General features: G+C 58.5%; 10 protein-coding genes across 10 annotated transcripts; 7 read left to right on the top strand and 3 right to left on the bottom strand.

The window, feature by feature from the left end:
- Positions 1-738: 738 nt before the first annotated feature.
- Positions 739-1,882, top strand: BXZ73DRAFT_102475 (thaumatin-like protein; the record flags this gene model as incomplete). Its single annotated transcript, XM_048015246.1, has 7 exons — positions 739-827; positions 888-894; positions 961-1,246; positions 1,303-1,395; positions 1,461-1,550; positions 1,630-1,713; positions 1,770-1,882. The coding sequence occupies 7 exons, from the start codon at positions 739-741 to the stop codon at positions 1,880-1,882; spliced, it is 762 nt and encodes a 253-aa protein (XP_047876772.1).
- A 1,893-nt stretch (positions 1,883-3,775) lies between these two features.
- BXZ73DRAFT_78418 (uncharacterized protein) lies at positions 3,776-4,538 on the top strand (the record flags this gene model as incomplete). Its single annotated transcript, XM_048022878.1, has 2 exons — positions 3,776-3,943; positions 4,008-4,538. 2 exons carry the CDS (start codon positions 3,776-3,778, stop codon positions 4,536-4,538), a joined length of 699 nt encoding a protein of 232 aa, XP_047876771.1.
- A 103-nt stretch (positions 4,539-4,641) lies between these two features.
- Positions 4,642-5,201, bottom strand: BXZ73DRAFT_102473 (uncharacterized protein; the record flags this gene model as incomplete). Its single annotated transcript, XM_048015245.1, has 5 exons — positions 4,642-4,729; positions 4,780-4,881; positions 4,943-4,982; positions 5,041-5,058; positions 5,117-5,201. 5 exons carry the CDS (start codon positions 5,199-5,201, stop codon positions 4,642-4,644), a joined length of 333 nt encoding a protein of 110 aa, XP_047876770.1.
- A 180-nt stretch (positions 5,202-5,381) lies between these two features.
- Positions 5,382-6,428, top strand: BXZ73DRAFT_102472 (MED7 protein-domain-containing protein; the record flags this gene model as incomplete). The annotated part of the gene is made up of 5 exons (XM_048015244.1): positions 5,382-5,645; positions 5,723-5,792; positions 5,852-6,116; positions 6,180-6,312; positions 6,363-6,428. The coding sequence occupies 5 exons, from the start codon at positions 5,382-5,384 to the stop codon at positions 6,426-6,428; spliced, it is 798 nt and encodes a 265-aa protein (XP_047876769.1).
- A 919-nt stretch (positions 6,429-7,347) lies between these two features.
- Positions 7,348-9,936, top strand: BXZ73DRAFT_102471 (acetyl-CoA synthetase-like protein; the record flags this gene model as incomplete). Its single annotated transcript, XM_048015243.1, has 16 exons — positions 7,348-7,518; positions 7,570-7,624; positions 7,687-7,701; positions 7,760-7,786; positions 7,842-7,860; positions 7,916-7,945; positions 8,001-8,304; positions 8,368-8,494; positions 8,551-8,565; positions 8,616-8,662; positions 8,722-8,801; positions 8,863-8,896; positions 8,955-9,084; positions 9,136-9,337; positions 9,403-9,694; positions 9,760-9,936. The coding sequence occupies 16 exons, from the start codon at positions 7,348-7,350 to the stop codon at positions 9,934-9,936; spliced, it is 1,725 nt and encodes a 574-aa protein (XP_047876768.1).
- A 465-nt stretch (positions 9,937-10,401) lies between these two features.
- On the top strand, positions 10,402-12,992 carry BXZ73DRAFT_48539 (acetyl-CoA synthetase-like protein; the record flags this gene model as incomplete). The annotated part of the gene is made up of 14 exons (XM_048020076.1): positions 10,402-10,569; positions 10,627-10,693; positions 10,792-10,830; positions 10,885-10,945; positions 11,039-11,348; positions 11,406-11,532; positions 11,584-11,598; positions 11,651-11,697; positions 11,748-11,827; positions 11,882-11,915; positions 11,973-12,102; positions 12,165-12,366; positions 12,437-12,746; positions 12,816-12,992. The coding sequence occupies 14 exons, from the start codon at positions 10,402-10,404 to the stop codon at positions 12,990-12,992; spliced, it is 1,767 nt and encodes a 588-aa protein (XP_047876767.1).
- A 507-nt stretch (positions 12,993-13,499) lies between these two features.
- On the bottom strand, positions 13,500-16,194 carry BXZ73DRAFT_102469 (FAD binding domain-containing protein; the record flags this gene model as incomplete). The annotated part of the gene is made up of 15 exons (XM_048015242.1): positions 13,500-13,680; positions 13,733-13,766; positions 13,834-14,213; positions 14,277-14,401; positions 14,452-14,507; positions 14,563-14,604; positions 14,661-14,747; positions 14,808-15,107; positions 15,168-15,224; positions 15,296-15,374; positions 15,428-15,577; positions 15,732-15,770; positions 15,823-15,876; positions 15,935-15,998; positions 16,058-16,194. 15 exons carry the CDS (start codon positions 16,192-16,194, stop codon positions 13,500-13,502), a joined length of 1,785 nt encoding a protein of 594 aa, XP_047876766.1.
- A 1,116-nt stretch (positions 16,195-17,310) lies between these two features.
- On the bottom strand, positions 17,311-19,984 carry BXZ73DRAFT_48734 (FAD binding domain-containing protein; the record flags this gene model as incomplete). Its single annotated transcript, XM_048020114.1, has 15 exons — positions 17,311-17,491; positions 17,548-17,581; positions 17,643-18,025; positions 18,082-18,206; positions 18,256-18,311; positions 18,364-18,405; positions 18,464-18,550; positions 18,606-18,905; positions 18,969-19,025; positions 19,089-19,167; positions 19,222-19,404; positions 19,520-19,570; positions 19,623-19,676; positions 19,725-19,788; positions 19,848-19,984. The coding sequence occupies 15 exons, from the start codon at positions 19,982-19,984 to the stop codon at positions 17,311-17,313; spliced, it is 1,833 nt and encodes a 610-aa protein (XP_047876765.1).
- Positions 19,985-20,856: 872 nt separating this feature from the next.
- BXZ73DRAFT_90651 (WD40 repeat-like protein) lies at positions 20,857-22,531 on the top strand (the record flags this gene model as incomplete). The annotated part of the gene is made up of 7 exons (XM_048025707.1): positions 20,857-21,086; positions 21,155-21,208; positions 21,268-21,340; positions 21,421-21,527; positions 21,594-21,701; positions 21,769-21,861; positions 21,934-22,531. 7 exons carry the CDS (start codon positions 20,857-20,859, stop codon positions 22,529-22,531), a joined length of 1,263 nt encoding a protein of 420 aa, XP_047876764.1.
- An 805-nt stretch (positions 22,532-23,336) lies between these two features.
- On the top strand, positions 23,337-25,096 carry BXZ73DRAFT_102466 (uncharacterized protein; the record flags this gene model as incomplete). The annotated part of the gene is made up of 4 exons (XM_048015241.1): positions 23,337-23,939; positions 23,996-24,195; positions 24,278-24,319; positions 24,397-25,096. The coding sequence occupies 4 exons, from the start codon at positions 23,337-23,339 to the stop codon at positions 25,094-25,096; spliced, it is 1,545 nt and encodes a 514-aa protein (XP_047876763.1).
- Between the last annotated feature and the right edge of the window lie 940 nt (positions 25,097-26,036).

Genomic DNA, 26,036 nt, shown 5'->3' with positions numbered 1-26,036 from the left:
TGCGCCGCGACGGCTGCACTTGTACTTGTGACGAAGTTCTCACTGAGACGGCGCACGCGGTGCTAGCACGCGTTTGCTGCGAATAGGAAAGTGGTCGCCTGGGCCGTCTGCGATCACGTCGTCGTCGCTGTCAACGTGAGCTCGGATCGCACGGCGAGAGTCAAGCGAGAGTGGGCCAGTCAGGCTCGCCTCGCGCGGGGCCACCGCTAGGGCCGCTGCGAACCAGTGCGTCGACTCGCAGGTGAGCCGTTTGTATTGGAATGCGATGGCTTTTGCGATAATTACTTTTATACGGAATCAGAACTGACCGGCCGCGATGGCTTGCCTCCAATCTTTCACAGTCAGCGGTGCGCAAAACTTTCCTCGCCCGGCTTTCGTGGACGCCACCGACGGCGGAGGGGACCCCGACTCCTCGGGCGTTTGGGAAGCTGAAAAGATGAACAAGAACTCAAGATGCTGCGACGCTCAACGCGGCGCGCCGGTCACCACATGCCCCATGACGCGATGCAATACGCCCATCATGGTTCGCGTGCGAGACCTGGCGCGTAGCCTGCGCGCCGTGGGCGCTGGCGCTCCGCAGTCGGGTCGGCCGAGGCAGTCGCTGGTCAAGGCTCGAACACAGCGAGGTATAAAAAGGTTGCGAAATGGGTTGGAGAGCGGTCAGGTCGCTTCCGGAGTCTCCTCTGCAGCACCATCTTCCCTCCACCGAGTCCCAGCCTCAGTATCCCAGTCACAGCCATGAAGTTCGCTCTCGTTGCACTCGCCATCGCCGCAGGGGCCTCCGCCCGCACGTTCACCGTGTACAACAACTGCCCGTTCACCATCTGGTGTGCCCCCTCCGTTCGCTGTTAACACACATTTGCTCATCGCGTTCTCCGTCCATCCAGGCCCGGGGTACGCCTCCTTCTCCATCGACCCGCACGCAGCTCGATCTGACCGTCCCCTGCGAATCCAAACCAGATGTTCACGGACCTGAACGTCGCGCAGAACGTGCCCAGCCAGCCGAACGGCTGGGAGCAGGCCGCGTTCCAGGCCGTCTCCTTCTCCGTGCCCAACAACTGGAAGGCGGGCCGCATCTGGGGCCGCCGCAACTGCAACTTCGCCACCAACCCGGGCCCGAACTCGTGCCTCGACGGCGGCTGCAACGGCGGCCTCGTCTGCGACTCGCGCACCGGCACCGGCGTCCCGCCCGCGACCGTCGCCGAGTTCACGCTCCAGGGCGCCGGGAACCAGGACTTTTACGACGGTGCGCTCGCCGGCGATCGCGACGGGCTCGCTGACGTCGCTGACATCGTTCTGCAGTCTCGCTCGTGGACGGGTACAACCTGCCGATGAGCATCACGAACAACAAGGGCTGCCACATCGCGAACTGCCCCGTCGACCTCGGCCCCAACTGTACGTCCGACGTTGGCAATGGCCGCGCGTGCTGCGCGATGTGCTGACCCGCGCGCCTTGCACAGGCCCGTCGCAGCTCAAAGGCCCCTTCGATTCGACCGGCTTTCCCGTCGGCTGCAAGAGCGCCTGCGTGGCCCACCTCGCCTCCGACCCCAGTGCGTGTCCTTCGGAGACTGACTGCTGAGAGGCCCGGTGACTGGCGCTGACGCTGACGCTTTCCCTCGCGCCGCGCAGACAACGACCCGAACTGCTGCACGGGCTCGCACAACACCCAGGGGACGTGCCCGTCGTCCGGCGTGCAGTTCTACTCGTACTTCAGTGAGCAGCCCCCCTCTGCACGCCCGCGCGAGCGTTGCGCTGACCGGGAACGACAGAGAGCAACTGCCCGAACTCGTACGCGTACGCGTTCGACGAGCCGAGCGGGACGGCGCTCTGGACGTGCAACTCGGCCCTCAACGCCGACTACACGATCACCTTCTGCCCGTGAGGGCATGGGACCGTCTTAGCACCTCTGCCGCTTTCTTCGTGGTGATACAGTCGGCACGGCTTCATCATGCGCTTGGGAGGCAGAAGGCGGATTATGGTTAGGGAAAGACAGTTGGGAGCCATCGAATGACATAACTGTAATAACTAGGAACGTCTATGATGAGGGGGAATGATTCGACACTGAACTCTGCAGCATGTCTGCATCGCATGTCCTCAAGCCCGCCGGGCAGATGTGCGTCATCCAGAAGCCCCGCGAACCGCCTGGACAGCGCTCGTTGCGCGGCTCGGCCCCGGCGGATCTAAGAACGCAGTGCCCTTCTGAACTCTCGTGGGGACATCGGCGTCGGCGTGCGCATACAGATGGCGCCTCGACAATGTCACCATCTGTCGGGGAACATCGACTGGCTTCCTACTGCCGCGCCACGCCCCGATGTTCGATGCGGCGGCGACTAGTCGGAGGGAGCACGCACTGCATAGTTCTCGGCCCGTCTAGAGGCTGCGGTCTTTGGGCATCCAACTGAGGTAGACCGTGGACGCTGTGCGCTCCGGTGACGGCCTTTTCGCACTGCGCGCGGCATGTGGGACCGGTAGGAAGGAGACGTGGGCGGGGCCGGCTTCGAGACCCTGCATGTGGCGCGGGCGGAACCCGCAAGCTCCTTGTGAGCGGAGCGTTTGCGCACATCCGTGCGCAGAGCCTCGGTGAGCCTCCCTCCAAGCCAAGCACCAGCGCTCGTAGCGTAGTAGGCGGAGGCCACGAAGTCTGAGTACTTAGTACTTGAATACAACAGCAATAAGTACTACAGCACCACATGATTTGTGGCGCCGAGAACCGAGGGCGGCTCCGGGAACGAAGAGATGCGGAGCTTGTTTGGCGGGCGGGCGGACGAACATCGCGGACTCACGGGATTTGGTGATGTCTCGCACGAGTGGCTCGAGAGCCGACCGGCATGTCGTTGCGGGAACTCGGGCTCGGCAGGAGACCGCGCGTTCGAAGGTGCTTTGGTGGCAGATACTCCACCACTAGTGTCCCGACATACCAGACGGGTTCAGGTACGAGCACTTTCCCCTGAGTATGGTTCGACAGTGGTGACGACCTCAACTAGCCTCAGCTGGGCTGTATCCTCCACTTTGAGTTTTCGGCTGTGAGGGGCGCGTGTGGCATGGACAGGTCACGAGAGATCTATGTTCCATGCTCCGATGTGTAAATAGTCCACCGTGTGGAGGCGGACAGGATGGACGAGCCAGCGGAGTTCGGCGCGTTGGAGGGCGTGGCAGACCGACGAGAGTTGGCCCATCGTGTTCACGTGCAATCCGTGCCAGAGGTTGAGACGATCCGGGAGAGCCACAGCTTGCAACAGACTTGGGCGCAGGCGGCGATGGAGTCGGATTCGTGCTCAACGCCGAGTTGATCCATGTCGACCTCGTAGACCTCGACGGGGACGCGGGGCAAAGCCGTTGCTGGAGCCTCGGAGTACTAGTGAGAGGAGTGTCAGGGATCGATGCTGGGTGTGGGTTGACCTGCATCCCTAGGGCACTGGCGGTATCTAGATTCTACGCTCGTGAATACGGCCGGCCGTACATCCAGAAGCTCACCAAGTCCTGGAAGGCCTCATATACATATCTCGCAGGCATTTCGTGAGGCTCTCTCCCGCATCCCCGACAGTGGACAGACCGACTGCGATGGGTGATTCGGAAATTGCAGTGGAATTGTGTTGTACGCCAGCATATTCGAACGGCTGAGAGTATGTCTTGGATCAGGGAGAAGGAGGGATGAGCTTGAAGTTAGAATGTGGAACCGCGCGTGTGACTTGAGGCGCGCGCCGCGCAAGAGTCTTGCACTTGCCCGCCACCTTCGTCCTCGACCCCCTCCTCTCTCTGTCTAGCGATCCACAAAATGGCGACAAGAAGACGCGTCGGCTTCAGCACCTCCACCTCTGAGGCATCACGCCGACAGCTCATGCAGCCCGTCCCTTGCTGGGAGAAAGTATGGGCTCCTCCAGACGCCGCGCCCCCAGGTTCCACCCTGCGCGTGTTCAAGTGGGTGAAGACCGAGAAAGTGCAGGTTCGCGCACTCTTTACCCTCCCCTCCCCTTGCGCTGCCACTCACGCTGCGCGCGCGCGACCAGCAATTCAGCGACGACGAGGGCGAGGCGGACGAGCCGCTCGCGCCGATCCAGCCCGAGGACCTCGTCGAGGTCGTCGACGGCGACGACGAAGACGCGGACGAGGGCGCGGGCTCGCAGGCCCCGGACGCGCCGACCCCGGGCGCCCTCTCGCGCGACGTGTCCGAGCCCGCGTCCGCCGTGGGCGGGAACGAGCTCTCGAAGCCGGCGACGCCGCAGCCAGGCGCGCACAAGCCACACCCGCTCTCGGTCTCGTTCCAGCCGCCGACGCCGCCGTCCATGCCGGAGGAGGAGGTCGACGAGGGGCTTGCGGAGGCGGATGCGCTCACGGCGCGGCCGCCGCCCGACGGCGACGAGGGCGAGGACGGCGGGGTGGACTTGGGCGACGGGATGAGCTTGGACTTGGGTGACGTGGGGCCGGACGGGGCGGGGTTCGAGGGCGACCTCTCGCAGATGCAGGCGGACGATGCGCTGCTGGGAGGACCGATGCTGGACGACGAGATGGGGGACCCGTTCGCGGTGCCACCGTCATAGCCCGGGTTCAGGCTTTGTACCAGTATGTTTCCATCTCACGCGCGATTCCTCCAAACATATCAAATCACACTATGCGTTGGGATACACAAGAAACCAGGATAAATTAGGGTGTAAGAGGTGTAGACATCTTCTGGGCACCAGAAATAAGGAACAGAGGCATGTACGAGGCGAGGAGCGCGCCCACACCGAGCCTGCGGGAGATATGAAAACAACGCAAGCAATGTAGGCAGAAAACACGTACAAGAGGATGCTGACGGTGCTCTGTGCGCCCTCCTTCGTGCGCAGGGGGTGCTGGTTGATGACACTGTTGATGGAGAGCACAAGGGACGGCCACGCGAGGAATCTAGAGTTGTACAACGAAATGCTCAGAACGCGTTCGTCATATGAGATAGGAGGGTGCTCACCGGTTCCGAGTCACCATGATCAGACCAGACACAAACATCACTGTGAGACGACCGGACTTTAGTGTTCTGCAGCACTGGGTGCCAGAGCCAGTACGTACTTCCCTGCCCCAAGGGATCTGCGGAGGGGACTCGTGAGTGGCTGGAAACATAGCATATCTGAGTCTGTGAACGTACCGACTGACTCGACCTGCCACGTCTCTGGCAGGGTCAGGCTGGTCTCGAGAGACGCATCACGTGGGTCGTCTGCTGGAGTAGACATGGTGGCGGGAGGACAGCCTGAACAAGGCCGGCGAGCGGGACGCGTCTCGCGTGCACGACGCGCCTCGTTTTCTCGCACTCCCATGACGTACCGGCCACAGCGGCCTTGTCCTCGCTCTCGCCTCTCGTCCGGCCTCTCTCGTTACTAGGTCGCTCGCTAGGCGATTCCTCCGCGATCGCCATGGACGACGAGGAGACAGAGCTTCGGAACCCGTTCCCCTCGCCTCCCTCCTGCTACACCCACTACACCACCCACAATCTCGCGCTCCTCCAGCTGTTGCGCGAACGCGCCGGCCCCGACGCCGATCTCGGTGCTCTGAACCAGTATGAGGTGCTCTCAGACCAGCAAGATGTCCCCGAATACCCAGTCGCTCAGCTGGAGAAGCCGCGGGTGGATTGGATCATGGAGGAGGGCAGCTACACCGTATTCAAGGATAAATGGCTTGTGAGTAATTCCTTTCGACCTTAGCGGCCGGCTTCACGCCATTTGCGTCGCATATACTCATGTATCCACACGCGTAGATCAAGGAGAGCATCCCATCCCTAGCCGAGGCCGGTGGGCACCAGCTCTATCCTGAAGACCCCACAGTCGGTAGGTCTCCAATCCTCTCCCTCTTGCGACCGCGGACCAACGACATATACTCCCTACAGACCGCCGCCCAGCGCTGCGCAGCATCCTGCGCTCGCTCCTCGTCTCGTACTCGAAGCTGCTCTCATCGCTGCTCGCGCCGCCGCCGACCGCGTCGTCGCAGACGGAGCCGGAGTGGCGGACGCACCTCGAGTGGATCAACGTCCTCTCGCTGAACATCCTCGGCGCCGCGAACGACCTCCGCCCCGTGCAGGCGCGCGCGAACCTGGAGCTCATGATGCGGAGACAGCTGGAACTGCGCAGGGAGGAGACCAAGGCGATCCACGCGTAAGTCGCGTTTGCGGGCACCCAGGCGGGTTGTGGAGCGCTCATGATCATGCGCTTCTATAGGAAATGCGACGCGTTGGAGGTGCAGCTTGCGGCGCTGCGTGCTGCGTCGCAGGAGGAGAGCCTTGCTGCGAGTCAGGGCGCGGCTTCGGCTCAGAGCACCCAGGCCACGATACTAAGCTCGATACCCTCTCAGGTATGCCCTGAGCTTGTTCGTGAATCTTATGGCTGATATATGCACACCAGCAATCACCGGATCCCGGGAATTTGTCCATGGAAGATGTCCTGCGATGGGCCGAGGAAGTTGCCTGATATGCATGCGTCCATTTTGTATATGTACAGTATATCAGACATTCTCTATGTTGGGCATCCGCGTTGCTCACGCATTATTCGCACCGATGCCCAATAGATGTTCTTGAAGAACCGGGGTCACGACGTGCGAGCACACCTTGTCCTCTAATAGATCTGCGTCATTACTTATTCCCAAGCTTCAATATCTGGGCAAAGCCGAATCTCGGACCTCGCGCTAGTCTCGCGTCGACTCGCTTGTGGCTCGCCAGCAAACGCATGTCCATGACTTGACTTTCAGTCCGACTGCAAGGGCAGGCTCAACTCAAGTCACGCCTGGTTACACAACCGAGGCTGGGCGACGTCTTCTCGCCATTGGGGCCGGACCCTATGACGCATCCTGAGCTTCTGCCTGCATTGGGAGTGAGTAGAGAGGCTCGGCGCATAAGGGGTGCGCTAGCGCCGTGCGTGCGAGCTGAGACAAGTGGTAATAGCGCTTGTCTAGCCGCTTGTCTCACTCCGCTGACATAGCCTGACCAGTGACCGGCACCCGTTCCTCGCCGGCCAGCCTGTCACACCTAGGCATTCAACTTGGGGACACCACCCGCCGTCACAGGTCCCTACCTAGTAGTCGTGCCTCGAGATGAGGTCTCTCTAGATTTTGTGGCCTCAGAACTCGGCTCGTGTTTCACGTGAGATTCATGCGACTCGTATCAAATTATGGTTGCCATCACCGGATTCCTGGGGCCCCTCCTCGCGTCCCCTGCCTGAACTCGACTCTCGAGGCACGGCTTATTGCGGTCACGCTTGAGACGAGCGGCGTTTACACGCGTTACCACATAATTAGCCGAAGGCCGGGCATCGAGCCGCTTGTTTTCGCTGTCAGCACGTTCTCTCTCTCTCCGCACTTCCACCGCAGAGCGTACTGACGTTTCTTATCCATATGGCAGAGATACACGGCGACGGCTCGGAAGGTTTGCCGTACATTCCAGACGATGTAACCATCGCCCACTTCGTGATGGACTATCAGCATCCGGTGCGGCCGCGGTGGAGCAACGACATCCGCCCCTGGCTTATTGAAGAGGCTACAGGGAGACAGATAGGCTCTGACGAAGTGTGTGCGATAGATACGAAGGTCGCGGCGTGATGCTAATCTTTCCTATAGATCCGTTCGCGCATGTTCGGCCTCTCGAATGCCCTCAAAATCCGGTGGAACATAGGTGCGTAAGAGGTTTTCTGCCTGTCGTTTGTGCTGAAACCGATGCTGGCCGCACATGTGTAGGGTACGACGATCCAGGTACGGTCCAGCGCTCTGCAGTGTCACGTCGAATACTTGACGCGTCTCCTATGGACAGTATGTGTGTTCAGCCCGAACCACGTCGGTGAGTGCAGACGGTTTGAGAGTCGTGACTTGATAGATGCTTACGCTGTTGGCAGATTATCCCGTCGTCATGTGGTGCGTTTTGTGGCATACTCCCAACGGTCCTCTCATGCTTAAGGTCCTTCACTAGGGCAGTGCAAAATCTCGGCGGCATAGTATCGTGAGTAATGGTCATGCATAGTTAACGTGTAAGCTGCTAACCCACTTTGGTACAGAACGGCCAACCCGACATACACCGCGGACGAGTTGGCCCATCAGCTCGAGGCCATTCGAGCGCGATTGGTGGTCGTCCATCCCGACGTACTCCAGGTGGCGCTGGAAGCAGCCCGAATGATTGGTCTTTCCGAGGACGCTATCATTCTATTTGAAAAAGCCGTAGCTCGCCCAAATATCCTGGATCTGATCGAATCGGGGTTGAAAGAACCGCAACGCTTTACTCCATTGAGTTTCAGGCCGGGTCAGGCGAAAGAGAAGCTCGCTCTCCTGTCATTCTCCAGTGGAACTACCGGGCGTCCCAAGGTACGTTGCACCTTTTTTGCAATATACTGTAACATTTGTGCTCATGGGAACGGGGATTAACAGGCCGTCATGATCTCTCACTATAGCATGATTGCAAACATAGTCATGTACGGCGAACACATGCGCCAGAACCGCGCGAAGACATCTCCCGATATGCACTTCTGCCTCCCGGGTGATGTGATATATGGGAGTACGTCCCGCCTTCTGCGAATTTCATGTTGGATGACACTCGCTGACTCTGCATAGTTCTACCTTTTTATCGTAGGCTCATGTGTACTTGATCCGACGGCCAGCTACTCATCTTGCTTCAGACGCGTTTGGGATGCACTTTGTTGTCCTCATGAACATGGTGTTTGGTGTGAGTCATCTGCAGAATCACGATACCTGTTTCGCAACCGACGTTTCCCTCCTGCATAGACAACTGTTGTTGTCGCTCCGAAGTTTAGCCTTCAGCAGATGCTGGATAGCATCCAGCGGTACCGCATTACTAACCTTGCGTACGTGTTCTTTCATTTCCGAGTTCGTCTGGTTGTGCTCAAATTCAATCGGCGATCACAGAGTTGTTCCTCCTCAAGTTATCGCGATGTGCAAGGTCGGTACATCACTCTGACACCGCATCCTCGAATACATGCTGACCCAACGTGGAACAGAGTCCGATAACCAAGGACTACGACCTCAGTTCTCTCCGCTCCATCGTCTCCGGCGCCGCGCCTCTAGGACCGGAAGTGACGGACCAGCTGGCACAATTGCTACCCAAGTGTATCATTGGGCAGGTGTACGGTATGTTTACCCCTCGTGACGTCGTGTGGTCCTTGACTAACTGTCTGTCAGGACTCACCGAAGCCGCGACCGGGGTGGTGTTTGCCGCTCACGGGCTCAAGGTACCCACTCCCGGCTCCGCCGGCGTGCTCGTGCCCGGGGTTGTCGCACGAGTGGTGAAAGCAGACGGGTCGCTCGCCGGCTTCGACGAGCTCGGCGAGCTACAGGTCAAACAGCCGTCGATAGCGTTGGGCTACTTCAACAACCCCCAGGCGTCAGTCTGCCCCTCGAGTCTGCTCAGAGCGCTTCACAGTGCTGATACTTGTTGTATTCGCCCAGTACTGCCGAGACTTACGTGGACGGTTGGGTCCGCACCGGCGACGAGGTGCGCATCAACGCCGCGAAGGAGCTCTTCGTCGTCGACCGCATCAAGGAGCTCCTCAAGGTGCGCGGCTTGCAGGTCGCACCCTCGGAGCTCGAGGGCCACCTGCTTGACCATGCCGCAGTGCGAGACGCATGCGTCGTCGGGGTGCCTGATGAGTATTCGGGCGACCTCCCGGTGGCGTTTGTGGTGCTCGCGCCGGAGGCTGTCCAAGGTAACAAGGGCGACTTAAAGAGGGCGCTGATGTTGGTGAGTGCTCACGGAGTTTTCGATGCAGACAGAGACGATGGTTGACGCGGTGGCTTCGCTCACAGCACGTATCTGAGCACAAGGCTCGGCACAAGTGGCTCGCAGCCGTTGAATTCGTCGATGAAATCCCGAAGAATCCCAGCGGCAAGCTCCTGCGACGTGTCCTTCGTGATCAGGCGAAGAAAATGCTGCTAGATGGCTCGTTGAAGGTGGAAAGTAGCTCTCGACGCGCCAAGCTCTAGCGATCGGTCAGTCCTGTTTAGATGTTGAGTATTGCGTTTGCTTAGGCTAGTATGAAGGCTGGCAACCATTCCGTTGTTCTGATTGGTTAGACCATATGCTATTTCTGGCGTACGGCGACCCGGGGGCTTCTCAATGGCGCCTATTCGCTTATTTCTCCATACAAGTACCGAAAGCTATCGATGTGTCTAAAGCTCAAACGGCACACGTTCTACTCAAAGACGAAGACATGCGTCTTAAGCCTCAATCGTGTCCGTCGATCTGGCTGAAAGCTGAACCCCAGGTCCAAGTTGGCACGTGGACGGTCTGATGAGACAGGTGACCTCACCACCGTCACGCGAACTCGTCGCGGCCGACACGGGGTTCTTTTCACACAGCACCATACGCGAGAGGATAAGAAGGACGTGGTGATCCCGTGCAGAGAGCGCTCCCACGAGACCCGCAGTCCCTCTTCTTCTCGCACCGCCATGAGCGAGATTCATGGAGACGGCGGCCCTCTGCCGCCCATCCCGGATGACCTCTTGATCTCGCAGTTCATCTTGGACCGACACCACCCGTCTGCGCCAATGTGGGCGCACAAGATGCGCCCATGGCTCATTGAAGAGGCCTCCGGACGGCAGATAGGGTCCGACGAGGTGAGTACTGGTAGACGTTTGATCGGTGATCGGTCACTGACAATGCGGTCTTTCCAGCTGCGCGGACGGATGCATGGGCTTACGAACGCCTTGAGGATCCGGTGGAATATAGGCATGTCACGCTGTATGTCTGTAGACGCTCCGGTGCTCATGATACCTCGTCACAGGATATGATACTCCAGGTAGGACCCTGAGCGCATCACATTGGATCGTACTTCTAAGGTGCTTTTGAAGTGTGCATATTCACTCACAATCACGTTGGTGAGTGCCTCTGGCACTTCCACTCTTATTGCTTCTGATCATAATTGTTCATAGATTTTCCTGTGGTGCTTTGGTATGTTTCCAGATGCGACAATAGTATGGTCGCCGAATTCATGTGTCTTCCAGGGCCGTACAGAACCTGGGGGGAATAGCCTCGTGAGCAGCTCCCTTTGCTTGATTGTTTGTGATATTTACGTTCGGTCTGTAGGAACGCCAACCCGTCTTACACTGCCGAAGAGCTGACTTACCAACTTCAAGTGATCAAGGCACAGCTGCTCATTGCGCATCCTTCAATGCTGCAGATAGCACTGGACGCTGCCCGCGCCGCGGGCATCCCTCAGGATCGTATCGTTTTGATGGAACCTGTTGAAGGTTCCCCATATCCAAACGTAGACGAGCTCGTCAGGTTTGGGCTCACGCAGCCGAAGCAGGTCGCACAGCTCCGGCTCAAACCTGGGGAAGCTAAGACAAAGCTGGCCCTGCTGTCCTTTTCGAGCGGAACCACCGGGCTACCGAAGGTGTGTGCCATATGTTTATGGCTGTCGGCAATCCCAGACTGACAAGTGCTCGTCAAGGCGATCATGATCTCTCACTACAGCCTTATTTCCAATGTTATCATGCACGCGCACCACATAAATGCGAACAATGAGAACATACCCTTAGAAGAGAGGTTTTACCGGCCTGGGGGAATCACATATGCTAGTGAGTCAGTCACGCGGCCCAAAAGCAGGTCTAAATCTGACATGTCGTCAGTACTACCTTGGTACCGTGAGCGCTGAATATCGGGTTGATCCACGCGTGGTATCTGACTCGACCGCAGATGCATTCGGCATACATTTCGTGCTCTTTTTGCAACTCTTCCTCGGAGTAAGGTATTCCTCATCACTTTCTGACGCATCGCAATAACCGCTCTCCAGAACACTATCGTCGTGGCACCAAAATTCTCGCTACAGCAGATGCTTGAGAGCATCCAGAGATACCGTATCACGCATCTTGCGTCAGTGATAACATCTCTCCCCACTTGTCATTCAAGCCTCACAAGTTTCCACAGATTGGTTCCACCACAGGTTGTCCTCATGTGCAAGGTATATTTCTCTCGTGCTCCAGCATCTCATATACATGACTGAGCTAGCATATCACAGAGCCCTGTTATCAAGGACTACGACCTCTCATCCGTGTACTTTCTCATCGCCGGGGCTGCCCCAATGAGCGCAGAGATCACCGAGCAAATCGTCCGCATCCTGCCTAACAGTATCATCGGACAGGGATACGGTCCGTCCCAAACCTATCCCCTCGTCTTACTGCACGACTTATGTTCGATGATCACGACGCAGGCCTCACGGAGTCTGCGACGGGCATGTCCTTCCCCGCGCATGGGCAAAGAGTAGGCACGCTCGGCGCCGCGGGAACGCTCCTCCCGGGAGTCATCGCGCGCGTCGTGAAGCCGGACGGCACCCTCGCAGGCTTCGACGAGCTCGGCGAGCTGTACATCAAGGCGCCTTCGATCGCGCACGGGTACCTCAACAACCCCACCGCGTACGTCCTCCCTCCCCACCCTTCACGCGCGCCACTGCTCACGCGAACAGGTGGCGCTTATAATCGACAGGACGGCGGACACGTTCGTCGACGGCTTCCTGCGCACGGGGGACGAGGTGCGGATCAGCGCGCGCAAGGAGCTCTTCGTCGTCGACCGGATCAAGGAGCTCATCAAGGTGCGCGGCGCGCAGGTCGCGCCGTCCGAGCTCGAGGGCCACCTCCTGCGGCACGCGGCGGTGCGCGACGTGTGCGTCGTGCCCGTCCCGGACGAGTACTCGGGCGAGCTCCCGGTCGCGTTCGTCGCGCTCCACCCGGACGCGCACGCGCGCGCGGAGCGCGACCCGGGCGCGAAGGCGCGGGCGAAGGCGGAGCTGATGGAGGTGCGTACGCGGCCTTGCGCCGTGTGTGGAGATGAAAGCTGATTTGGCTCGGCGCGCGGCGCGCGACAGCACGTGGCGAAGCACAAGACGCGGTACAAGTGGCTCGCGGGGGTTGAGTTCATCGAGACGATCCCGAAGAACCCGAGCGGGAAGCTCCTGCGGCGCGTGCTGCGCGAGCAGGCGAGGGATATGCTGGCCAAGGGGACGCTCACTGTGCAAACCAGTGCGCGGAGAGCCAAGTTATAGAGCGCATTTGAACGGATTACTGATGTAATACTCCTGCCGTGTCCGGAATGTGTTACATATAGACGAAGAGGATATTGAGGAAGAGCAGGCTATCCCGTGGCCCCCACCATGCCCTGTGCGCACGTTTTCATTTGCTGACTGCGCTTTTTCGGGCTCCGCTCTACATTAAAATGTGTGGATTTTATGACCCACACGCTCCTAGGAAGCTATCCAACGCTCTGACAGCAGCAGCTATTAACTCCAACTTTCTATTGTCATCCCTCGTTGAGACATATCGCTTGCAGATACGCACGCGTGGGCAGTCAGCGGGATACGGAAAGTACTTACAAGCCAGCGTGAGTCCTACCATGTTGTATCACAACTTTATACCTGTGTCTCTTCACTCTCGTAATCGTGGTATCCAGCAGCTACGTCGGTTTCGTCTATAATTGCTTCTACATGCAGGGCTGGATATACGGACGAGTACGCGGTGGTGCAGCGACAAGATGACGTCTGATTCAACACTCATCAAATGAGGAAAGTGTCGAAGTAACGATCGAGGATGGCGACACCATCGAGCGGAGCGATCTGGCTCACATACCCATCCGGCCGGACGACGACAATCGCGCCCTTGTGTGGGTCGATACCGCAGTGCTCATACCCACCGCCCCCATAACCCATGGCGACGTTCACGTCGTCGGAGAGAACCCTGTAATGTGGTCAATGAGCATAAACACAGAACTACGGAGACGTGTACCCACTTCTTCCAGTCCTCGCGGAAGAATTGAGGGAAATCTGGATGGGCCACGTGCGGTGGTCAGCTTTTGGGCTCGGAGCCTTCTCGATATATATGAAGACTCACCGAGGTACTCGTGCTCTTCCAACTTTGCCGACGTGAAGCATATCACATCGAACACCTCCCACTGACCCCGTTTCATCCCCCCGCGCCCGAGACGGCGGAGGAATCCCCGGTCCAACGCGTCCGCGGTCGCCTGCAGCTGCTCCCTCTCCTCCTTGACAGTAACGTCGCCTCCGAAAACCAAGATCTTGAAGCGCGTGTCCGAGGGAAGGAGGTCGTGGACGTCGACTGGGGACGCATCCGCCGATTGACAGAAGTAGTGCGGGAGCATCCGCTCGCCGAGGACGAGCTTGTGCGCGAGCGACTGGTGCTCGGTCCCGATGAGCGAAGACGTGTAGCGAATGCCGATGCCGGAGGTAAAGCCGCTTAGGGTGCCCTGCGCTCTGTTGGTCGGCGGTCAGCTGGACAGTGAGCGTGCATGAGCGGAGGAGACGGCGGAGGCGCACTCTTCGAACGCGACGGGGTCAACGCCCTCCAGGTTCGCGCCCGAGCGGGGCTTGTCGAACAGTTTGGAGAACTTGCGGTCGAACGCGATGAGCTCCTGTGCGTATCCACGGCGCTCCATTTCGTACTAGACTCGTGTCAGAAGCACCACGGATGCAGTGTGCCTCGTGGACGCACAGTAGAGAGCAGCGACAGGTCTGCCCATCCCCGCAGAACGTAAGCCAGTTTCCATGCTGAGGGTAAAACACGATCAGCTTATAATCCGAAAGAGTGTTGCGGGAGACATACCCAAGTTATGGCTGTCATTCATGCTTGCATTGAGACCTTGCCCTGGACAGAGGAAGTGGTCGATTCGAAAAAGCTGGGCGCGTAGGGGAATCGCATACCTGCTTTGGGAGAGTGGGTGTGACACGCGTCGCCAGCAATGAACGCACGGTTGTTCACTGAGAACCGCTCAGCGACTCGCTGACCAACTTTACAAACGATTTGATAAGCAGTGCTCGACAAACGCAACATTCATCAACTTGACTGACCGACATAAACAGTCCACCAGGTGATCCTGTTGTTCTTGATCTCGACGCGATAGTTGGGGAGGACCTTGCGGGCTTGCTCGATCAGCAGCGAAACCGTCATCCGGTCCCGGTCCAGGCGACCGGTAACAGGGTCGATAAGTGAGGCGACCACCGCGGGTGACTGTTGGATATAAAAGCGCACAAGATTCTGTTCGCGCGGGATGATCATCAAGACGCCATACTCGGAGTGAATGAAGCATTGGTTGCGGATGTCGGGGAAGTCGGTATCAACCTCGAAGTCGAGGACTCCCCAAACAGCATCTGTGCAGCGAGCCTTTATTAATGGCCGTTTCCAGCCACGGGAATCTAGAACGCGCTCACTAGTGGAATCCCCTTCCATTTGGATACCCAGCTGGCTGCGGGTCCAAGAGTGTGCGCCTGGAGTGTGAAGAAGCATTAAATAACTTGCGCCGGCACCGTGAGACGTCTATAGCATTCGTTCGACTCACCGTCTCCACCAAGAACGAACTTGGAGTGCACTACCTCCGTTGTTGCAGACACCTGTTTGCTCTCCGTTCGCAACACGGTCTATAGGATAGTCTATTTGTGGCGGGTATATATATACTCTTTTGAGCACTCACAGCATGCACATAAGCGTGTGGTTCCTTGAGCTTTCCATCCTCTTTGACGGTGTCGAGTGAGGTCGGGGCAGTAGAGCGTTGAACTTCGAGCCCATCAGCTCGCATGACATCAACTAAAACGCCTTCGATGGCTCCTTGATGGTTAATGATCTGTAATGTGTCATTTTACGGCCAAACGCGAGGACAACAGCCCTCACTCCATATGGAAATCGCGCATTTGCCGCGACAACCGCGGGACGACGAGAAAGACGCTTTCAACGGAGGTTGGCTGAATGCTGCAACCACACAGACTGGGAGATCTTACAGTTATAGTGCCAGTGTCGGGGTCCGGAGCGTAGAATGCCTAGCAGAACTTTAAGCAAGAAAAAGAGTCGGCGGTGCCGCTAGTGACTTACCGCGCGAGAAAGCATGTGGCCCCTATTAAGCATCTCATGCCCCAGACCGTAGCTCTGAAGCGGCAGCAATCAATACACCTCGTGAATCAAGGGGTTGGAAAGATTTTCTTACATGCATAACCTCGATCGTACGAGGCTGTATTCCATCAGCATGACCTGCTTCTAGTATCTGGTCCCTGCAACGAGACTTGATGAAGACGTGTACACATAAAGAGAATGATCGATGGGTACGCACCTCTGATCCACAATTCGCACTGAGACGCCAGCTTTATGGAGTGCCATGGCAGCCATAACACCCGCGGGCCCCGCGCCGATGATAAGTATGTCGACGTAGCTCTTGGAGAGCTTTCCTTCTGTTTGAGGAGCAACCATAGCCTTGAGTGGGCGGGGTGAAAGCAATAGAGAGTGGATTGTTGGACTCTGCTCGGCTTCACACACCTTTATATTGACTGTCTTCTGTGACCCCGTGTCCTCACTGTATTTAGTCCATTACCGCCGGTGGGGTGGAAGGGATGGCCCTCGGTCATCGAATGTGACAGAGCGGCCCGAGTATCCAATGGTCACGGATGGAGGACAAATGCGAGGCCGGTTGGGTACCGGTCAAGCGTCGATATCTCAATCGTGGTCGACGTTGAGTACATACGGAGGTCCGTTTAGTCCGGAGGTCCGTTTAGTCATGGCCACCGACCTAGGCGCCTGGAAAGCCGCCATTCTTCGCCGCTCCCCCAATGTTCGTGCTCGCGCTGTATGCCCCGCGACGTCAACGGCGCGCCCAAACACTCGATCTCGTACTCCGTATGACTGAGGCTCTCGGGATTACCAACCCTCTCGTCAAGCACCTACCAGATTTGTAGCAGCAACTTGCACGAGCCTCGTCATTCGGACAAGTGCATGACGATGACAATGACTGTACGTTCAATGCAGTTGCGGATGAAATGAGGAGCCTGTGCGTTATGCTGGACGGCGGCGGCGAATACCCAGCCTTGGGGCACGGCATCGTTCTCACTGTTCCGCTTGTAGCGTGCGCAGGTACCATGGTGCCAAGTCACCGAACGACTGCGTACCGCGAACCTCAAAATCGATACACACAGGTGAGTCTCACGATCTTTTTTCGTCATCCTTCCCATGCGGCTGGCCTGGCTGCTGGCGACGCCGTTGTAGACCCCCCACGTGCTCGCTTCTGTTGCCTTTTCAGGCGTTCGAGGTGCAACGACCTCGACGAGGTGCCCAGGTACCGCTAGTTGTGCTCGCCTGAATCCCCAACTCAATCTCCGACCATGGCTCCGCGGAAGGCAAAGTCAGAATGCTAGCAGATGGCTATTTATGTTCCACGCGACCGCAGGAAAGAATATATCAGTTGGGCAGACCAGCGCGCAGAGGACCGGGATCTACGCAAACCATCTCGATTGCACCGCACAACATTTCCTGCTCATGTATGTACACTAGCACTAAATCCTCCCTCCGTTCTCGGCACCACAAACAGTGTGATCAGATGAGGAAGGAATCGAAATAGTTGTCGAGCACGTCGACGCCGTCGAGCGGCGCGATCTGGCTCACGTATCCATCCGGCCGTACGACAACGATAGCTCCCTTGCGCGGGTCGATGCCGAAGTGCTCGTACCCCCCACCACCCTGGCGAGTGCTGACGTTCGTGTCGTCCGCGAGAACCCTGTGGTTGTTGTGCCGTGAATAAAGTGAGAAGGAGACCTTCTAAGGACAACTCACCTTTTCCAGTCCTCGCGAAAGAACTGAGGGAAGTCTGTACAGGGAGAAAACAGTCTGAGAGCTTTTACTATACCCATCAGTGGAACCAGACGGACCGAGATACTCATGCACCGCCAGTTTCGCCGACGTGAAGCACAGCAGATCGAATACTTCCCACTGGCCTCGCTCCCGCCCACGCCCAAGGCGACGCAAGAACCCTCGGGGACTTTCCAGCGCATCCGCGTTGGCTCGCAACCGCGCTTTGTCCTCCCGGATGGAAACGTCGCCCCCGAAGACGAGGATCTTGAAGCGCGTGTCCGAGGGGAGGAGGTCATGGAGCTCGACGGGCCGCGCGTCCGCAGAGCCGCAGAAGTAGTGCGGGAGCATCCGCTCGCCGAGGACGAGTTTGTGTGCGAGCGCCTGGTGCTCGGAGGCAATTAGAGAAGAGTTGTAGCGGATGCCGATACCGGAGATGAAGCCGGTCAACGTGAGGTGCGCCCTGAGTCCGGCAGTCAGCACTATGTTATGTGTAAAGCGAGGAAGAACGGAAAGTACTGATGGAATTCGGCGGTATCGACGCCGGCGAGGTTCGTGTCCGAGCGGGGCTTGTCGAAGAACTTGGAGTATTTGCGGTCGAAAGCGATGAGCTTCTGTGCGATCGCGCGGCGCTCGGCTTCGTACTGGATGGAGGTAAAATGCCTGCTCTGAGGGTTGGAGATGGAGACGCACCGTAGAGAGCAGTGACAAATTCCCCCATCCCCGCAGAACGTAAGCAAGCTTCCACGCTAAGAAATTGAACGGTCAACTTAGGAACAGGCGAGGTTTGTCAATACGCACCCAAATTGTGTGAATCGTTCATGCTAGCATTGAGTCCTTGTCCTAATGCGTAGATGCGCTGATGAGAGCTAATGTCACTACGAAGCAATTCCTTGCGTACCTGCTTTGGGCGTGTGTGTGTGACAAGCGTCTCCAGCGATGAAAGCCCGGTTGTTCACCGAATATCGGTCGGCGACTCGCTGTCCCACTGCGTGAAAACTCCCAGTGAACGCGGCTCGCAACGCATGATGGGTTCCACTCACCAACGTAGACCGTCCACCAATCGATCTTGCCGTTCTTCACGTCCACATGGTACGGCGCGAACACTCTGCGCGTCTGCTCGAGCAGCCGCGACACCGACGTCCGCTTACGGTCCACGCGACCCGTGGCGGGGTCGATGAGAGACTCAACAGCCGCGGGTGGCTGCTGGACGTAGATGCGTACGAGGTTGTCTTCGCGAGGGATGATGATGATGGCACCGTGCTCGGAGTGGAGAAAGCATTGGTTGTGGATATCAGGGAAGTCGGTTTCGGCTTCGATGTCTAAAACACCCCAAACGGCGTCTGTACGGAAGGAAGAGCCGCATCAATCGGACCGCAGTTCATGTTCTAACACGTGCTGCTCACCTGAACTGTCCCCTTCCATGCGTATATCCAGTTGGTTGCGGGTCCACGAGTGCGCGCCTGTTTAGCGACAAGATGTGAGATGACACGGGCCTGCCAACGGGAAAAAGGCGGGCGACTGACCATCTGCACCAAGAACAAACTTCGAATGCACCACCTCAGTAGCCAGTGGGTCCGATTGGTCTTTTTTGTGCAGCACAATCTGCATGATAGGTTAAATCAAGCGTGCATATGTGTCCACGAACTGGTGGCTGACCTTGTGCACGTACGCATGGGGATCCTTGAGCTTGTCGTCATCCGCGGCGATCTCAAGCGAGGTGGGGACAGTAGAGCGCTGCACTTCGAGCCCCTCGGCCCGCATGAGCTCTATGAAGACTTGTTCTATGGCTCCTTGGTGGTTCGTGGCCTGTGCGGAGTCACTGATAAGTTTGCACCGAAACTCAGGTAGAATCGACGATACTCACCGCGAAAGGGAAACGCGCGGTAGAATCGGGAAAGGCAGGCACACGAAATGTACGCTGCTCACCACGTTCAGTGAACGTGTGGAGGCGCACTGCTGGATGACTTACAGTCATTACTCCTTCGGAGTCAGGTGCGTAGAACGCCTGCCAACACGTCAAGCACCAGCGGCTCGACAAAATAAAGCCGAAACCCTACCGCTTGATAAAATGCCGCGTGCCTTTTGAGGCTCACCTCTCCAAGTCCGTAGCTCTGAAGAGCCGTTGGAGCGAAATCAACGGGTGCCTACGAGGTACTCACATGCAGCACTTCCAATGTCCGCGGTTGAATCCCATCCGCATGACCCGCTTGGATTATATCGTCCCTAAGAGTCACTCAGGTGAGCGCATGAACGTAGCTAGGAGCAGTATAATTCGCCCCTACCTTTGTTCCACGATCCGCACTGACACGCCGGCTTTGTTGAGCGCCATGGCAGCCATGACCCCCGCTGGTCCTGCACCGATGATCAACACGTCGACGTAGCTCTCTGCGATCTTTCTCTCCGGTTTAGGGGTAGCCATCATAGCAGAAGGTAGTGGCGAGGGTACTTTCAAAGGTGGCGGGGATTCCAAGTGGTTTTATGGCGTGCATGATCGTCAGGCGGATTTTATACACCATGTACGAGCGGCGCAGAGTCATGCGGCCTGACGCTGTCGGATCGAGAGGATTGGTCATTGTCAACTGAGAGGGGTTGACTGCTGAGCGTAGACGCACCTGCTTCCCCAAGTTGGGATCGAGAACACAGGCGCGATACAGGTTGAAATTACGTCGCAATCAGTAACAGCAGGAGTGCCATACGTTGAATCCGGCCATCAATGTCCGCGGTGACCTCGTCTCCGAAAGGGTGTCCTTAGAACGGGATTGCCATCCCATGCTCCATGGTTAGCATGTCTATAGAAATCTCTATAGGGCAACAAGAAGATACCAGTGAAGCAACGTGGTGAGTCAGCAATCGAGACGGCTGGTGCGCAGAGCCTGGTCACTGGTGAATGTGGCATGATCTATCCCCATCCAATCGCCCAATTTCCATTGTGATTACAGAGGCTCAGAAGGAGCTCTCGGATGGGATGAGCATGTCCTGAGTCCTAACGAGCTTGGCAACTTTCGGCTGACAAGTTCGCTTCTGGCGCAATTCCTGCAAAGAACCTATTTATCAAACACTCTTTCTCCTATACCAGCTGTCAGCAAGTACGGACGGTAGGTAGCGAGAGCGCACAAAATGAGAGAGAGAGAGCTTATGGCAAGTGCAATCTTTGGTTGAAGTTGAAAATGAGGTCTGCGAGGTCCGGGCCGGAGAGGGCCATCGGCGCTTGGTGGGTGGCGGCTTTTCGTTGCTGCAGAAATCCAGCGTTTCGAAGTTCTTTCCCTCCCTCGCGTTCGCGTTCCTGTTGCTATGCCCGATATCCCAGTCGGCGCACAAATATTCGATCTTGCGTTTCATCCCACCGAACCTCTTGTGCTTACTGGGCTTCTTACTGGCCACCTAAAGGCTTTCGGATACGATGAACAGGGCAACTACGAGGAGAAGTTCTCCATCCGACCCTCGAAAAAGTCCTGCAGGACAATCGCTATGAGCGCAGACGGTGCGCGCGCGTGGGCAGGCGGAAAGGCGAAGGCGATCCAGTGCGTACCTTGCCATTAGCTGCATGCGCGCGATGGGGATGTGTGAACCGACCATGCTCGCGCCATAGCATCGTCGACGTAGGCACCGGCGTGGTCGTGGAGACTCGCGCGGCTGCGCACGAGTAAGTTCCTCCTCCGAATCACACCCTTGCGGTCGACTGACCTGGACAGTGCCCGCAAGCGTCCCCATCAACCGCATGAAGCGACTCACCCCGCACCTGTTTGCGTCGGGGGATGATGACGGCGTGGTTAAGGTGAGCACTCCATTCGCCTCATGCATGAAGTCTCTCCCTCCGCCCCGCCAAAGTGCGAGTCTAAAATGTCGTCGCCACAGCTCTGGGACCCACGGCAGCCGGAAGCAGTGCGCGCATACACCCACCACTTTGACTTCATCTCGGACTTCATGTGGCTTCCCGACAAGAAGCAGTTGGTCGCGACCAGGTGAGCGTTACGAATCGTTTATCACGCGCTGCCTTTCGGATGTGCTGACATCACGGCCTCGCGCAGCGGTGACGGCACACTTTCGGTCATGGACGTGCGCTCAAAGAAGACGGAGCCCGCCGCGCAATCCGAGGACCAAGAGGACGAGCTGCTGTCTATTTTGCCAATAAAGGGGTCAGTCAACGCGTGCCGTCCGAACAAATCCGTTCGCTGCTCTCAGTGTTGCTCACACACGAATCAGCGGCGAGAAGATTGTCGTAGGAACCCAGATCGGAATTTTGTCAGTCTTCAACCGAAAAAAGGGCTGGGGGGATTGTGTCGACCGCATACCAGGGTACGTGCACCCCGTGATCGCACTGGAAAGCGATAAACCCTTCTCTAACATCACGCATTTTCACTCTGTCAGACACCCACAGTCAATAGACGCGCTCTGCGCTGTCCCGTCGCGATACCCAAACGCGCAAATGACAATCCTCACGGGATCTTCGGATGGGCTGCTCCGCGCCGTGCAACTGTTCCCGACGAAGATGCTTGGGGTCGTCGCAGATCATGGGGAGTTTCCCATCGAGCGAATCGCGGTCGATCTGGACGGCGAGGGACGCTGGGTGGGGAGTGTGGGGCACGAAGAGGTGCTGAAGCTCACGGACCTCCAAGAAGTCTTCGAAGACGAAGACCCTGAAGGCAGTGACGACGAAGAGGACGGCAAGTCGGACGCTGATGGCCTTGGGAGCGGAGAGCACGGCTCGGAGGACGACGCCGAGGATGCCGTGTCAGCAGGTCCGGCGGTCGCAGCGGCTGGAGAAGATACTGAGGACATGGAAGACGCGCCTACAAGTGCAGACACGGAAGTGGAGGCAGACAAAGACTCGGATGGCGAGGAAGATGTCGATCCGGAGCCCAGGAAGCGCAAGCGGAAGAAGGAGAGGGATCCTCTGCAGGCCGCGAAGAAGAAGAAGGGGCGGAACGAGGTAGAGGCGGAGCCGGCGTTCTTCGCCGATCTGTAGACGAAGACCAACGCATACTCCTCACACGATCAACGCTGTCTCCTCAAGGCTCCGCGTCTCTTGACATGCAGTACATCATGGCGAGGTCATGGTGCATCGGGTTGGAGTTTCTGCCTGCCGTCAGGCGACTGCTGCCAAGGGGGCTTCGGTCATCGCTCTGCTCGTTCTCATGTACGACGAAACCACATATTCTCATGATATTCACTGCCACACCTTGAGGGCGGTTGGGGACTCAGAGTGCGCCATTACTACTCACCGGTTTCAAACCATTTTCCGCGCCTCGCTCATGCACAGGCTTGCGTAAAAGCTCTGGGCAGACTTGTGGGTAGAACGCCGTCTTCCTCCCTCGACTTTTGGTCCCAACTGACCATCACCTTCATGGGAGCTGAAGCACCCGATGGTGTGCTCACACGACTGGTGAGTGCGCGTGAGTCCAGAGTGTTGAAGGGTGCGCAAGATGAAGAGGACCACGACGCACAGCCTCCGCGCCCGCCAAGCGTACGATCGCCCTGATCGGGGCCTCTTGCGTGCGGGCCGAGAACGCGTCGCCCGTCGGGAGCGCGGTGGGCGAGGTGGGCGTGACGTTCCCGGAAAGTGCTGGGGGGCGGGCCCGTTCCGTCCGGCTCTTCTCTCTCCCCGATACCATCATATATTCCACTGCGCCCCAGCCCTCCCGCGCTGCTCCAGTTCTCTCTTGGACTGCTCCTCACACCTTCAGACGCAACACTTCGAATTCCGGCCATATATCGTCCAGGATTCCGGCCACAGATCGACTGAGTCGTCCGACATCCCACAGATCCCGTCCATGGCCGCCTCCACGCCCATCCGCCCCGCCCCCACTGCGAGCTCAAGCTCGGCCGCGGGGACAGACTGTAGGGCCGGGCGCGCCTCCGGCTGTCGCAGCACGCGACTCGAGCTCACCGCAGAGCAACTCCTCGGACCCTCACTCGCACCGCCGCCCTCCTCGTCGCGCTCCCGCTTGAAGCAGTCAAAACATGCACCCCGCCCTGTTACCGTCGAGCAGCTCCTCGGTACGAGTCTCACCATGGCCCCCACCCGCTCACGGCCGCCTCCCCGGCCGCGCCCCAAGAGCCCCCCGCATCCCGTCCTGCGCTCGCCTCGGTCCATGTCCACGCTCCACGCCTCGTCTTCGTCGTCGCCATCGCAGAACCCCCGGCAGATCCGCGTGACGGCGGACGAGGTGCTCCGGACGGGCATGCCGCTCCGGACGCTGCAGGTGGTCAAGGCGCGGGCACTCGAAGGCCAGGTGTCGCCCGACCCGCTCGGTGCGTCGGGCAGCAGGATCGGCTCGCCTCCCCCTGCACGAGCGTCGAGCTCCGGTTCTGCCTCGGGCTCGGGCTCGGGCTCCGTCGTCGTCACTCCCAGCTCGCGCGCGGCACGCCCGAGGGTCGTCACAGCTGAAGAACTCGCGGGCCCGGGCCCGCTTCCCACCAGCATCACCAGACGGCCGAGGAGCGCAGGGGGACCGGCCAGCGCAACGACGGGGAGCAGGATTCCGCATTCCCCTGCGTCGCCGGCGGCGGCTGGCCGTGCCGTGCGCCCTTCCACGGCAGGCGCAGCGGTTACGACGACGCCCAGTGGGGCGACGACGCAGCCAGTCGCTACGAATGGGGTGGCTACTCCTACTCCTGCCGGTGCCCAAGGTACTCTCGGGAGAGGGCGGGGCTCGAGGGCAGGTCGTGTGCAGAGGAGCAACAGTCAGGGCTCGACCTACACACTGCCCAGGTACACGACCGAGCCGGGCGAGTCTGAGGTGGTCATTGGCCGGTGAGTGCCCATTCTCAGCGTCTTTTCACGAGACGGCGTGTCTGGCCGTCGTGGCTGATTATATGCGCATCTAACAGAGGCGCTCCTGAAGGCGAAGACCACAATGACATGACCCCGGTGGACGAGGATGGGCCGGGTGCGTCGAACAACACCATAGACACGCTCGATCCTAGCCCTCCGCCTCGCTCCCCGACGGAACCCGTCTCTTCGTCCCCGCGCCTGCTCAGCCCACTCGACGCTCTCATCCCGGCTCCCATTCCGGCCGACTTCCCGCCGCTCCCAATCCCCTACGCGGAAGTGGTCCCCTCTTACGAGACCGCCATCTCCAGCTCCCTCGAGCTCCCCGCGCAAGTGCTGGCGCAGGCCCGGCCCATCGCGATCCCAACCCCCTTATCGCCTTTGCAGCGCCGCGCGCTCTCCCCCACGAACACAACCGCTAGCTCGCCCAATTTCCGCATTTCGCGCGCGTTAAGCCCTTCCAGCCCCTCGAGCTCCAGCAGCCTGGCCGGGTCTTCGGGCCCTCCCTCGCCTGGGCTCTCCGATGGCCCTGGGGCGGAGTCTCCGCGGCGCCGCTTCGCGTTCATGTCCCTCTTCCACGGGCACGGGCACGGGAACGGGGGGAGGTCGCGCGGAAGCACGGTCTCTGGACTGCCGTCGCCCACGCTCTCGCTCTTCCCCGACAGCCTGTCGCCGTCCCCGGGGCCCTCCGGATCGCGAGCGTTCCACCGGCCGTCGCACTCTTCGGGGTCGATGTTAAATCTGCTTTCGCGCTCCTAGTCGGAGACCTCAATGGCATTCTTTTGGTACGCAAGAATCTGGTTTCTATCTCCTCTCATGTATGTCAACGATGGACTCGGGTCCGCATTTACGCTCACGACACCTTTACGAGGCTTCGGCTTATGTCGACGCACGCATGTCTATCCCGTTCTGTATAGCTTGTGTACATTCATGTCGCTTTTTTTCCACTGGCTCCGTGCTAGCTGCATTAGTACTACCTACTCACCATCTAACTGTAAGAGTTACCCCGTTTAACATCCAATATATGGCACTGTCCTCGTCATGCACGCTGTGTGCAATTAATCGGACTGTTACGTCGGTGCTCACCGCTGTATCACCTGTCGCGATGAGCCCGGTGGGTTGTCCGATGTTTACGCCGGCACACTCACTCGACGGGCCTCTGCGGGCCCCGCGCGCTGCCCGTCCCCACAAACGAGACAGCTCAAGCTCAAGACGGTCAGGTGTCTCCGATTCAACAGCGCTTTTCGACGGCGTGCCTTGCTGCGCGAACGCCTGCAGACACTAGTATAGTACTTACTAGTGGTGTCGGGGACTCTTGGGCAGCTGAGCGCAGGCTCGGCGAGCCATGTTCTCTGGACGTGGAGCTGAACCGCCGTGCGCAGCCTAGCTAGACAAGTGTGATAATGAAGTGGTACAGGTTGGGAGTCATTATGGGCGGACGCAGGCCCGCGTCGGAGCTTGCGAGGCGGTTCATGAAGGATATCATGACGTGATGCGCTTGTGTCAAAATACATCGCCCCGTCTGGCCATCCAAGCCGCTCAAGACGCGCCCTTCCCCTCCCTCTCTCTTCCCCTTCCCTTGTCGGGCACTGTCGACGTGCTCTTGCGCTCCCCTATCCCCTTCCTCCCCCATCTTCCTCTGATATTCTGCTCGTGGCTCTCTGGACGCAGCTCACCTTCTCACTTCTACCCGCCTCGA

This window comes from Epithele typhae, assembly GCF_022376455.1.
Source record: "Epithele typhae strain CBS 203.58 chromosome Unknown BXZ73scaffold_32, whole genome shotgun sequence".
NCBI lineage: Eukaryota > Fungi > Basidiomycota > Agaricomycetes > Polyporales > Epitheliaceae > Epithele > Epithele typhae.
Note: the sequence above shows the minus strand (reverse complement) of the source record. Positions and strands in the feature narration are given on the sequence as shown.